Source organism: Xylocopa sonorina, chromosome 13, assembly GCF_050948175.1.
Source record: "Xylocopa sonorina isolate GNS202 chromosome 13, iyXylSono1_principal, whole genome shotgun sequence".
Taxonomy (NCBI): Eukaryota; Metazoa; Arthropoda; class Insecta; order Hymenoptera; family Apidae; genus Xylocopa; species Xylocopa sonorina.
This window is the reverse complement of record NC_135205.1, coordinates 3,086,560-3,099,763: the sequence shown is the minus strand read 5'-3', so window position 1 is coordinate 3,099,763 and position 13,204 is coordinate 3,086,560. Positions and strand designations below refer to the sequence as shown.

The window sequence follows — 13,204 nt, the reverse complement described above, 5'->3', positions numbered from 1 at the left end:
ACAGCGTTAGTACGAAGTGTGCTAATACATACACTTGTTAAATTATTGAGTAACGCGTCTAGGAAAAGAGTGATAGCATGCCAGACAGCATATTAGTCGTTTTTTGTACACGATCATTTTTGCTCAGCATACGCATTTTTCGCGTTAAGAAAGAACTGAACTATTTTATCGTGTGATTAGCGATTGATTCTATTAACACTTTGACGTGAATGACGTCTATAGCCGTTAGATCCTTGACGATATGTACGCGAATGACGGTTATAGCCGTCATGAATATTTTAATCAATAAAAAAAAAAAAAAAAAAAAAAACAGCGTTAGTACGAAGTGTACTAACACATATATTTATTCAATTACTGAATAACACATCTAGAAAAAAAGTGATACCATGCCAGACAGCATATTAGTTGTTTTTTTTCGCTTTGAAACATTTGAGTATCTAGAGACAAATGACTGCTATAACAGTCGTACCAGAAGTTTAATCGATTTCAGTTCACACAGTCGAAAAACGATTCTGTGAAGACGAACCATTTATTCTGTATTTTTTCATGAATTAAGTAAACACAATTAGTAAAGCAAATGCCTATAAGCAAATAATAGTCGTCAGGACGGTTATAGCCGTCATTTGCTTCAGGAATAGAAAAATGACATGCTGAGCAAATGACGATCATAGCTGTCGTAAGTTTTCTGGGAAAAACTGTGGCAAAATGTGATAATTTTCACTTCCAAACGTACAACTTACACCCGATTTCATTTGGCAGTCATAAACAATCGGAAAAAGAAAAATGTGCTTCTGAGAGCGATCGCATGGCCAGAAATGTGCGTCAAAGCATTAATGAAGATTCACACATGATTCACATTTTTCTCATACAAGATTCGCATTTGAATCGGAAAGAGAGATTCGAATACTTTCGTTACTGCTCGTTGTGACTCCATTTTTCTTTGGAATGGCCATCGATCTGAGAACGATCGCATGGTCAAAAATGTGCGTCAAAGTGTTAATGAAGATTCACACATGATTCACATTTTTCTCATACAAGATTTACATTTGGATTGAAAAAAAAGACTCGAATACTTTCGTTACTGAAGATTCACACATGATTCACGTTTTTCTTGCACAAGATTCGCATTTGGATCGGAAAGAGAGACTCGAATACTTTCGTTACTGAACATTCACACATAATTCACATTTTTCTCATACAAGATTCGCATTTGGATCGGAAAGAGAGACTCGAATACTTTCGTTACTGCTCGCAGTGTCTCGATTTTTCTCTGGAATGGCCATCGGTCTGGTGCTCGACGGCAGATCGGTGGCAGTGTTGCGAAAGCGGTGAGGAATCCGGTAGCCCTTAAATCGCGCTAGAAGCACCAGTCCCGCTGTCACAGTCTGCGAGGGATAAATCTTGGATTACCACGCGCCCCCTCCCCGTTCGCGATGCCTTCCTTTTCTCCTCTACTTTACCCCAGCTTCCTGGGAGTACCTGGGACTCCTCTCTCGATCTTTCTCCCCGTTCTCCTCCTTTTTGCGTCTCCCTTTTCGGTAACACGGGCTTAACACCGTCTTATAACCAGCGACAACTCGGAAACTACCGTGCACGGCTCTCTCCCCCTCATAAAATCCGCTCTGTATATATTTTCCTGCTTTCATTTGCACACAATTGATTAAATAATTAAATCGAAACGATCCGTACGATTCCCTTTTTCATTTCAATGGTATTCGACAATGCTATTCGTCGATTCATCGGGAAAAATGCATCGTTACAGTGAGAATATAATAGAGATTGTAAAGGGTGACTCGAATGTTTGAGAGCGCTAAACGGTGAGAGAAAAATGGGATTTAGTGATTTTGACGCAAGGTACGAATTATTCTAATTTTGTCGTCGAATGCATCAGAGACTTATAGTTGGTGCAATATTAATCCTCCAAGCCGAAATTAACTTTCGTTAGTGTCGAAATTGACTTTTGTCAGTGAGCGACGAATACGTATTTCACGTGAAATATTTAATTATCCCGCTTTCAAATGACGATTTTACCAAAAATACAGTCTTCATCTCGCAATAGACTACATTGCACTACGAAACGCAAGTACGTTCTCAAAAATCTTATACGAATCACATACTCAATATTCGATCTTTATCGAAAGAAAAAAAATGCTCAACACGCGTGGTAATCAATGAAACAAGAAATTATGATTCAATAGAGAAAGTGAGGACAGAACTCTACGAAACGCGAGTACGTTCTCAAAAATCTTGTACGCGTCACATGCTCAATGTTCGATCTTTATCGAAAGAAAAAAAATGCTCAACACGCGTGGTACTCAATGAAACAAGAAATTATCATTCAATAGAGAAAGTGAGGACAAAACTCTCGGCTGTCACGAGAAACTTGACGATCGACCGTGACCTCGAGCCGTGGAGCGACTTTGCACGCGCTCGAACCCGCGTCTCTCTCGACTGATCGTTTTCCCACACCCCGTGGTCTTAACAACAAGTGCCTGGATGAAACGAGGCAACCGTGGAGGAAACTAGCCCGTAGGAAAAGAGCGCGCGACCCTCTTTCGTCCTCTTCGGTGGTCCGCGAGATGCTGCGAGACTCGCAGGCGGATGTCTAGTCAGACGTTGCCTGCGAAGAGGTACCTCGGTCCCGAGCCCTCTTAAATTAATTACAGGGAAAAGATCCTCGCATCGGATTCCCCCGCACCGCCGCTAAAGCGAATACCCGCGCAGCGAGGCTCGCTCGAGAGCGGAAAGAGGGTTGTATGTACTTACTACGTTCAAGCGAGTGTTTAATAGCCGGGAATCCTCGTTAAAGTAGAAAAAGAGCATCCTTACTGCCCCCCTCTCTGGTGGGTGTAAAGAAGAAATCGCTCGTCCGTGCGCTTTGCCGTCGAGCGACGAGATTTTAAGCAGCCTAACCGCGGTTTTCAGTTCTCTCGAAGGTAACGACGCCGTTTCGAGTCAGATGTGCTCTTAGCACGGTTAGAAAATTGTATCTGCAGTCGTCGTTATTTTATATATTAAATTTTATGTATTAAGCGGGGCTCTAGGTGGTCACGTTTTTATTGAAACGCGATCTGTTGGTTTCTTGCTTTGTAAGTTACACATGTAGGTCCGTTTCGAGTCAGATGCGCTCTGGCACGGTTAAAAAATTGTATTTATACTTGTCGTTATTTTATATATTAAATTCAAGTGCTTCTAGGTGGTCAGGCTTTTATTAAAACGCGATCTGTTAGCTTCTTAACGTTTGGATGTCAGTAAAAAGCGTTCGTATAGTGGTTGTCATTTTGTAAATTACACGTGTAGGTTCGTTTCGAGTCAGATGTGTTCTGAACATAGTTAAAAAATTGTACTTCTACTTGTCGTTATTTTATGTATTAAATTCAAGTGCCTCTAGGTGGTCAGGTTTTTATTAAAACGTGATCTGTTAGCTTCTTAATGTTTGGATGTCGGTTGACGTTTTGTAAGTTACATATGTAGGTTCGTTTCAAGTCAGATGAACTCTCAGCACGGTTAAAAAATTGTATTTGTACCTGTCGTTATTTTATATATCAAATTTTATATATCAAGTATGCCTCTAACTGGTCACGTTCTTATAAAAACGCGATCTGTTAGCTTCTTAACGTTTGGATGTTGGTAAAAAGCGTTCGTTTCAAGTCAGATGTGCTCTGAGCACGGTTAAAAAATTACATTTGTACCTATCGTTATTTTATATATTAAATTTTGTATATCAAGCGTGCCTCTTAGTTGGTCACGTTTTCTTCTTAACGTTTGGATGTCGATAAAAAGCGTTCGTATAGCGGTTGTCGTTTTGTAAGTTACATATATAGGTTCGTTTCAAGTTAGATGTGCTCTGAGCACGGTTAAAAAATTGTATTTATACCTATCGTTATTTTATATATTAAATTTTGTATATCAAGCGTACCTCCTAGTTGGTCACGTTTTCTTCTTAACGTTTGGATGTCGATAAAAAGCGTTCGTATAGCGGTTGTCATTTTGTAAGTTACATATATAGGTTCGTTTCAAGTCAGATGTGCTCTGAGCACGGTTAAAAAATTGTATTTGTACCTGTCGTTATTTTATATATTAAATTTTGTATATCAAGCATGCCTCTAACTGGTCACGTTTTTATTAAAACGCGATCTGTTAGCTTCTTAACGTTTGGTTGTCGGTAAAAAGCGTTCGTATGCCGGTAGGTTGTCGTTTTGTAAGTTACACATGTAGGTAGTCACGGGATGGTAAGCTCCGGTAGGAAGGGTTGCGTGTTACGGGACGGTGGAAAAGAGGATACAGCCGTGCAGGACGAAGAGGGTGGGACGGCCTATCGGTATTATTCCGACCAGTCATCGGGACTTATACCGCTTATGGGATTACACGAGCATTAGTAGACAGCTTGTTCTCTACCATTTTGCGCGAGATCTCCGATAAAGCTCAGCATTTCTACCAACTTGTTCGCTCCAATAAGCTAATATCTGCTTCGACGTTTATTTCGTCAATTTCTATATTTCTTTCAGAAATAATTCGAACTTGATCCACGCGTTCGTTGAATACGTGAACGAAGAATATTCCGTAACAAAGAGACTCTCGAATCGTCCACGAATGACATAAGAAAGTTCCTCGCAACGACGCGACGGTCGCCAACGGTATGCAATACGGTTTCACCTCTCGAGTTACCCGTTCCACGATTTTTTGGTCCCACGATCTCCGTCAGGTTTTAGCAGTAGTTTGTTGCACGTAAATGCTGAAAGCGACACGAGTTAAAAGGGAAGGTAACGCGATATCGTGGCACATTTTTTCCAACGACACTAACGTCAATAATTTTTTTTATCATTAGTAACCACTCGTGTCGATCGCGTGATTCAATTCATTGCCTCGATGAACATCTCAAACTCATCGCATAAACGTTAATTATCCAAGGTAAACCGCAAAAAGAGCACGCGCATGAATGTCGCGTATTGAGAAGAATTCGAAAGATCATCGACGCGTGCAAGGCTAATTAAATGGTATATCTTAGGTTCGAATCTGACGAGGCTCACCCTGTATAGCGGAGAACGGTCAGAGAGGATCGTTGGACAAGCTCGCCGCTGGCCTGGTATAATTTATTTAATTATATCGAATTCACGTGCTCGGCGAGAAGCGCGTGCCTGGAGTTCTCACGGTGGGACAATAAGGACATTCATTCGTTGCTGGGGCACGGGAGCCAGCGGTGGCTCGGACAAGCGGTTTCTCTTAGGTCTTAATCGTTCGCCACGGAATTCGCGTTTAATGCAAAAGAGGACACAGGCGGCTTGTGTTTGACTTCGCCTGTATTTCCTCCAACTGTCCCAGCGACACCCAGCCCACTTACTTTACGAGCTGTCCCATGGGCTACCCCTCGCGCCCTCTCTACGATCCTGCGAGATCCTTCGCGAAGCAACCGCTCGACGCTAATGATTACTTAACTCTCTCTTCGCCGGCTAAAAACGGCCTCTCTCGTCTGCCTCGTCCTATTTCCTTTAATTAAATTCACACCTTTCGGAACGTAATATGCTGGATATCTGCCATTATTTTGGTTCGCCATTTCTCGTTTCTCTTTGGATCCTGTGTGCGAGCCAACTGGGTTTGAAAGGTAGAAACTGCGTGGAGGGGCGCGGACGTTTCGAGGATACTTTCTCACTGGAATTTTCTAAACTACGGATCATTAAGTTTCTCTTGAGTTATCTTCTTTTCTAAGTACCCGTTATATCGATGTTTCAAATGAAAATAGGTATTTAATCGTCGTTCTTTGGATCTTATATGCGATGCAACTCTGTTTAAAAAGCAAAAACCGCACGAAGGGGCGCGGATGTTTCGAGGATACTTTCTTACTGGAATTTTTTGAACTACGGAACCTTAAGTTTCTCTAAAGTTACCTTCTTTTTTAAATACCCGTTATATCGACGCTTAAGATGGAAATAGGTATTTAATCGTGGTTTTTTTGGATCTTATATACGATGCAACTCTGTTTAAAAAGCAAAAACCGCACGAAGGGACGCGGATGTTTCGAGGATACTTTCTCACTGAAATTTTCTAAACTTCGTAATAATACGTTTCTCTTGAGTTATCTTCTTTTCTAAGTACCCGTTATATCGACACTTGAAATAGAAATAGACATTTACTCGTCATTTTTTGAATCTTATATGCGATCCAACTCTGTTTAAAAAGTAAAAACCGCGCGGAGGGGTGCAGATGTTCCAAGGATACTTTCTCACTGAAATTTTCTAAACTTCGTGATAATACGTTTCTCTTGAGTTATCTTCTTTTCTAAAAACCTGTTACATCGACACTTGAAATCGAATTAGACATTTAAGTATTATCAGTAATTCTGTCAAACGCTGACGCTGAAAGGTGGAGGGCTGTCTAAGGAAGGACTTTACGGTCGGACGGTTCGAACCGGACGCGAAACCACAGTTTACTCAATGGGGTGTGTACACCAATGGAGGATACGTAGTAATAATACGCGAACAATATAGGTGACGTTAGGTATTGGACGGGTCGACGGAACGAAAAGGGGTACCAGGTTGCGCGCACTCTTCTGTATGAAATATCAACCACCGTGAAACTTGAACGCCCTGAGAAACTTTGGCCCATCTTCCGCCAACTCTCTTACTTTCGCCCGATCGCCGATCCAGCCGCCACGGTTTCTGCTAAAACTTCCGAGGCCGAAAGAAATCTCTGGAATTTCTATGAAAAACGGTGAAAACTGGCTGACCAGAAAGAAACCACCGCGGTAGAAAGTGGGGATGGATGAAAGGTTGGGCATCGTCGTGGAGCAAGGGTAGCAAGGGATACCACCGTCGATATCCACTAAACTATGCGCGAGTACATCAGATCCTTGTGTCTCGTTGCTTTATGAAAAAGTTGTAAAATTAATAAAGAATCCGTCTACGTGTACCCTATAAACAAAACCAAAACCTACTACGGAGAGGATATGCTTCACGCATTTCCTTCGCTTATGAAATTATTTAAATAACATTACACTATAAATATTGATCAAGTTTTTATACCTTAATACTGTGGCATTGTGCACTGTCATCCGTCGCGTCATTTGAGATAATTATCATGCAACAATTGCTTTAGATTCATATAAAAAAAAGAAGCTGAAAGTGAATCCATTAGATCTTCTATTGGTAGGGTAACTGATCACTCGTAGTACAAAAGTACAATAAAAGCAAATATACATGTGGTAACGTTCGTTTTCGATATCTCGCAAATTCTGCGAATTACTTTCCCACTATTTAAGCAACGCGTCGCAGCAAAATGTGTTCGAGCGCGATAATTGTTGCCCCGCGGATGGTATAACAATTACCAAGCAATTCGATGGCCCCCAGTAAATTTTTCAGGTCCACCCGTGCACACTGGCGCGCGTATCTTGCCAGTGCTAATAAGTATATACAAGCAGGACGGCTCGTGTCGGATTCTACGGTCGTGATTGTTAAACTAATATTGAAACAGACGATTCGGGAACCGCCGCTATTTATGTCCCCGTTTGAACTGGCGGACTTCCGCCGTGGGATAATACGGTTAACCACGCTGGCCATTAGTCTTTCCACAATCGATACACGCCGGCTGTTACAGTGAAAATCGGCGTCGATTATCATCGAGCAGCCTCGATGGCTCGCGTCCGCCTTTCCATTCTTCGTTCGATCGTTCTGCACGGCCTCGTACCGATCGTAGATACGAAATACCTTTCGTCACCGCGCCGCTCTGTTCCCGTGCCAACCTGCGTTCAACACGAATAGGCGAAATTCCGGAGGATTCGCACGTTTCTCCGCGTACGTATCAGGAGGCTTGTATCCAGGTTAAAATGGAACGTTTCACGCTTAAATCAGATGCGATTCGCCGTCTAACGAAATCACACTCGACTCGATTCGCAGCCATTCCCTTTACCATAACCTGCATAAACATTAGACGCGAATTTAATCAAGAATACCATTCGTTTTACCTTAAAAATTGTATGACATAAAAATCGAGGATCTATACGAAGGATACTTAAATGTAAAATACGTAACGAAGAATCTGGATCGTACATCTGTGTCTTTAGCGAGTGTACACTTGGTACTCGATAAAATTTCCTACGCCGCATTGAAATCAGACACAACGCCTCGTCCTTCTTCGTTCGCCGCTATCGTTGTCCCGTTCATCCGTTTCTACGTTTCTTCGTTTCGATATCGTACCGTTAGTGTTGGATGACAAGGTCTCACGGCGGGAATCGAGCCGGCTAACTTGCCGCAACACAATCCACTCTCCGTTACCAGTCTGCGCGTCTCGTCCCTCGCGCTACCTCTTCCCCGCGTTGCTCGTTCTTGCGAAAGAACGACCGCATACTTTTCGTACACGCGTTAACCTCTGCGTGCCGCGTTGCATCTGCAGGACGTGCGCATCGTGTCCTTCGTGCCTCTCAACGCCACCAAGGAATTCTTCTCCACCCTTTCTGCTCCTTCAAATCCACGATTTGTTCGAGAAACATCAGAACTTCCTGCTGGATCGTACGAACTTAAACGCGAGGCAAACGCTCGCATGGCGCGCTGCGATCGTTCGAGGTAGGACATCACAGATTAATGCATTCCGTGGATATCTTCTGGACAGAACGAATGTCGTGGAATTCTTCTCCACCCTTTCTGCTCCTTCAAATCCACGATTTGTTCGAGAAACATCGGAACTTCCTGCTGGATCGTGCGAACTTAAACGCGAGGCAAACGCTCGCGTGGCGCGCTGCGATCGTTCGAGGTAGGACATCACAGATTAATGCATTCCGTGGATATCTTCTGGACAGAACGAATGTCGTGGAATTCTTCTCCACCCTTTCTGCTCCTTCAAATCCACGATTTGTTCGAGAAACATCAGAACTTCCTGCTGGATCGTGCGAACTTAAACGCGAGGCAAACGCTCGCGTGGCGCGCTGCGATCGTTCCAGGTAGGACATCACAGATTAATGCATTCCGTGGATATCTTCTGGACAGAACGAATGTCGTTCGATTAACTCGCAACTGTGGACCCGTATCGATGATTGCTCGCGGATCGACGAGAATCGAGAGGGTATCGCTTGAATGAAAGAGGCACGAAGAACCGTGGATGGAACAGAGACGGGGATAGAGCAACGGGAAACAGAGGATTGCCTAACATGGAGCACGAAACGATTCTGAAGCGTGCGATTGTTGCGCATCGCGATCACAGCAGCTGACAGTCGATCCTGCGATCTTAATCTGGCCGACATGCTCGCAAGAAGGGAGAGAGAACAGCCAGGATGGGGGGACAGGGTGGAGAAGGGGGGCTGCGGGGATCTCTCCGGTGGAGGGAAGAAAAAAGGAAGAAAAAATCGGTAGCTGGTCGATTGAGAGGACGGGAATCCGTCTGTCGGTTTATACGGTTGAGAGACCGGATCAAGAACCTTGAATAATTCATCGAGAAAGCGAGACTCGCTGCTTTAGCCTCAACGCAACGACTGACGTTGTTCCTTGCCTGTTTGCACTGTTAGTCGACGAGCTCTCCTACCCTACCCACCGTGCGCCCCGGCTATTTCTGACACCCTGTATCAGCCTGTCTGTCCGCCTCGCCCGAGAGAGGACGTTCAACGATTTCCACGCGTGTGCTTACGATTTTTCTTATGAGAAAAATGCACGAGGACGAGACAACAGAGAGGAGCTCGAGATGTTTCTCGAAAAAGATCTCTTCGAGATCGATGTCCCCTCGACGTGGCTCGTTGTTCTAGCCGCGCGAGAATAAGTATAAACGAGAGCAACGTTCTTTCGCGCGAGATAAATATTCTTTAAAGCAGGAGGGCAACGTTTTCTGGTGGATTCTCCCGTAAATTTGTTGGGCTCGAAAGGAGAGCTTTTTCTCGTTGGTAACACGGTCGTTAAACGTTCGTCTCGACTGACTAGGGATGGGCGAGATGGGTAAAGAGAGCCGTCTTTGAGGTTCCTCTCGCAGCCTAATTGTATCGGGTGTCTTAATCAGCGTGTAAGCTACCAAAGTCAAAAAGTCCTCGAGAGGGGGTGGCCAAGGTAAAGAGCGGCTCGCGTTCTACATCTCAAAGGATGAATTCATGAGAGTGCGTTAAGACCCTCGCATTATGCTCGCTGCATTTTACCTACCCCTCCCTGGACATGAATTTAGATTGTGGCTTAGACGCGACGCGAGCTGAGTCTTCTTTTCTCGCCCTCTTCACCGCTCTTATTTCTCTTCGTTTCTCATCAATTCTCGTGCCTTCTTCTCGCGAGGGTGGATAGAAGAAAGCTTCGATCGTGAAATAAGTACGCGAGGGGGTTGACGACCTTGATTCTGACCTGTCTTTCGTTGCATCGCGTAAGTAATTACCCATTGGCGAGTGTCTGATTATTTATTACGACACTGTCAAAGAAGACCAAAATTTTCGTGCCTTCTTCTCGCGAGGGTGGACAGAAGAAAGCTTCGATCGTGAAATAAGTACGCGAGGGGGTTGACGACCTTGATTCTGACCTGTGTTTCGTTGCATTGCGTAAGTAATTACCCATTGGCGAGTGTCTGATTATTTATTACGACACTGTCAAAGAAGACCAAAATTCTCGTGCCTTCTTCTCGCGAGGGTGGATAGAAGAAAGCTTCGATCGTGAAATAAGTACGCGAGGTGGTTGACGATCTTGGTTCTGACCTGTGTTTCGTTGCATCGCGTAAGTAATTACCCATTGGCGAGTGACTGATTATTTATTACGACACTGTCAAAGAAGAGCAAAATTGCACGCGTTATTAACAAACGAAAACTCGCAAGCATTAATCGTGGCTTTAATTCGACGTATATGAATTCCAATTGTAGGGTTGCCTCGGATCACAGAGAGGGTCTTTCGTAATCAACCGCCTGGCACGTGCTGACTCGATGCAAAGAACCAATATAGTCCTTCGCGAATTGTTACTGAGAACGTATTTAATATCTATATTACATCTGGTAATATATCAATAATCGTTTCACTGTTACGTCAAAGTCGACGCGCTGGTCCCATTCAACCGAGTCGAAATCACTCGACCTTAATCCTCACGGATAAAAAAAAAATAAGGCTCACGATTGTCTCTAGTCTCTCATTACAACAATTATCCTAAAAATTCGTTCGATACTAAGCAATTCATTGCCTATCATCGAAAATACACTTCTGAAGCGGCAGAGCTTGCTGTAGAATAGAAGAGAAAAGAAAGAAAGAAAATATAGGGGAAGAACGTTTCGTCCTGGGCCTGTTAGTGGACTCATCAGGCCCTGCCTTAGACGCTGAGATATTAGAGACAGTTCAGAACTTCTATATATTGAAAAGGATGGGGTACTTTCAGGAGACTGTAGACAGTGCTGTCCCTCTAATGACGAGAGTAAAATGCCACCACATTTGATATGGAATCTCTCGAAGGGATATTAGAGACAGGTCAGAACTTCTATATATTCGAAAGGATGGGTACTTTCAGGAAACTGTAGACAGTGCTGTCCCTCTACTGACTAAAGTCTGAAGGCCGCCATATTTCATATGGAATCTCTCGAAGGGATATTAGAGACAGGTCAGAACTTCTATATATTCGAAAGGATGGGTACTTTCAGGAAACTGTAGACAGTGCTGTCCCTCTACTGCCTAAAGTCTGAAGGCCGCCATATTTCATATGGAATCTCTCGAAACTGTCCTCTGACACGGTCCTCTTCTTGTACGCTCCTCAGCGTACAGTAGCGTGCTAATGAAAAAAACAAAAAAAAAAAACAGTTTGCATGTAGTCTCTGTATATGTAAATGTCTAATGTAATCTGTAATATGTGATTGAAGATGATGACGATGACTGATGACCGTTGTTATGTGGGTGATTCTAGTGGGGCCTGTGTTCGGGGGCCGATGCGGCGCGGAGGCGCTTGGGCTGGGGTTAGGGCTGTCGCTGGGCCCGGCCTACAGGTTCGCTCTGCCCCCGGGACTCGCTGCCAAGACCACCCGCTGCCTTGTATTCGACCAAGGTAGGCCCACCAGCCATCTTCATTACCGCTACTCACATCTAGGTCTCAGATAGAACTGGTCTCTTCCACTGTGCAACTCTTCTCGCGAGCACTCGTGCCCATTCACCACTGTTCGTGCTCGAAACAGGTTTAATTGCCGTCTCGCAAATTTGTTTCGTCGTTGCGTACACTGCGCGTGTTGCTTGTTTGTTTCTTTTTCAGCACACGCTGTTGGATCATCGGGTGCCTTTTTTCTTCTTAACTACTTTACAGTGGTCCTGGAGTATGTTTGAGGCAGCGTTCTATCTGAGACTAACTAAATGTACATATCGTGTTTCTAACAGAACTTGTGATTAACCATAGTTTGGTTTGTTGGGAATGCGAAAGTTGTTTACTAACGCGCGTTAGGGGCATTCGAGCAGATATTGAGGCAATTTGATCGCTGTATGACAGCGATGCATTCGTTGCGCATCCTTGAATCAACAAATCACGTTGATCCGTTGCGTCGTCAAATTCTAACGTTTCAGAGTGTTGATGTATAGTGGGATTAACAATGTTTGATCGGTAGGGTAAATTGGCGGCAAGGTGTTGCAAGATCGACCAAAAATTTAGCATCAATGTCCGCGATATTGCTCTATCTTGCTGCAAATTCGATTTAACACGAGATTTCGTTCCACGTGCGAACGATCGAAGGTTTCGTCTAGAATCAGAGTCGTCTCGTCGACAAGTCGGAATTAGAATATCGATTACAGTGTTCATTTCCACAATTACCCACGCTTAGGGCCAGCAGCCATCGATCCTCGAAATCCAGCTACAAGATCGACTTGCGCGTTTGCACAGTCTAAGCCTACGAGCTATGCTCATCTTCGTGTCTACAAATCTAACCGGACCAATCGCGAACGAGCTTGCGTTTTCGTCACCCGAAGTCAGGTTGGTTAATGCTGGTTAACGTACAGTATGTGTACACGCATTAGACCTCAAGCACCTGCGAACAGCAAGAAAATTCCACTAATTTCTCTCTCTGATCCAAACTATAATATACATACAAGGTATCTGCACAAGACTTGTAACAAAGTGGCTCAAAAATCCAACGTTTCGTTTTCAACTAAAATAATCTTTTTGATATCTTCTTGCGTTTTCGTCACCCAAAGTCCAAGTTAGTTAATGCTGGTTAACGTACAGTATGTGTACACACATTAGACTACGAGCACCTGCGAACAGCAAGAAAATTCCACTAATTTCTCTCTCTAATCGAAAC

The 13,204-nt window shown here is 43.8% G+C and overlaps 1 protein-coding gene across 5 annotated transcripts in view; it reads left to right on the top strand.

Annotated features, from left to right (window-relative positions):
• Window positions 1-13,204, top strand: part of LOC143430216 (E3 ubiquitin-protein ligase Rnf220) — a 181,856-nt gene that overhangs the window by 31,646 nt on the left and 137,006 nt on the right. For 4 of the 5 annotated variants that reach the window (XM_076906273.1, XM_076906270.1, XM_076906271.1 and 1 more), the window contains one exon: window positions 11,830-11,967. The exons of the other annotated variant lie outside the window; for it this stretch is intronic. In XM_076906273.1, coding sequence (XP_076762388.1) covers window positions 11,830-11,967 — 138 coding nt within the window. The remainder of the gene's footprint in view (window positions 1-11,829; window positions 11,968-13,204) is intronic. 5 annotated transcript variants of the gene reach the window in all.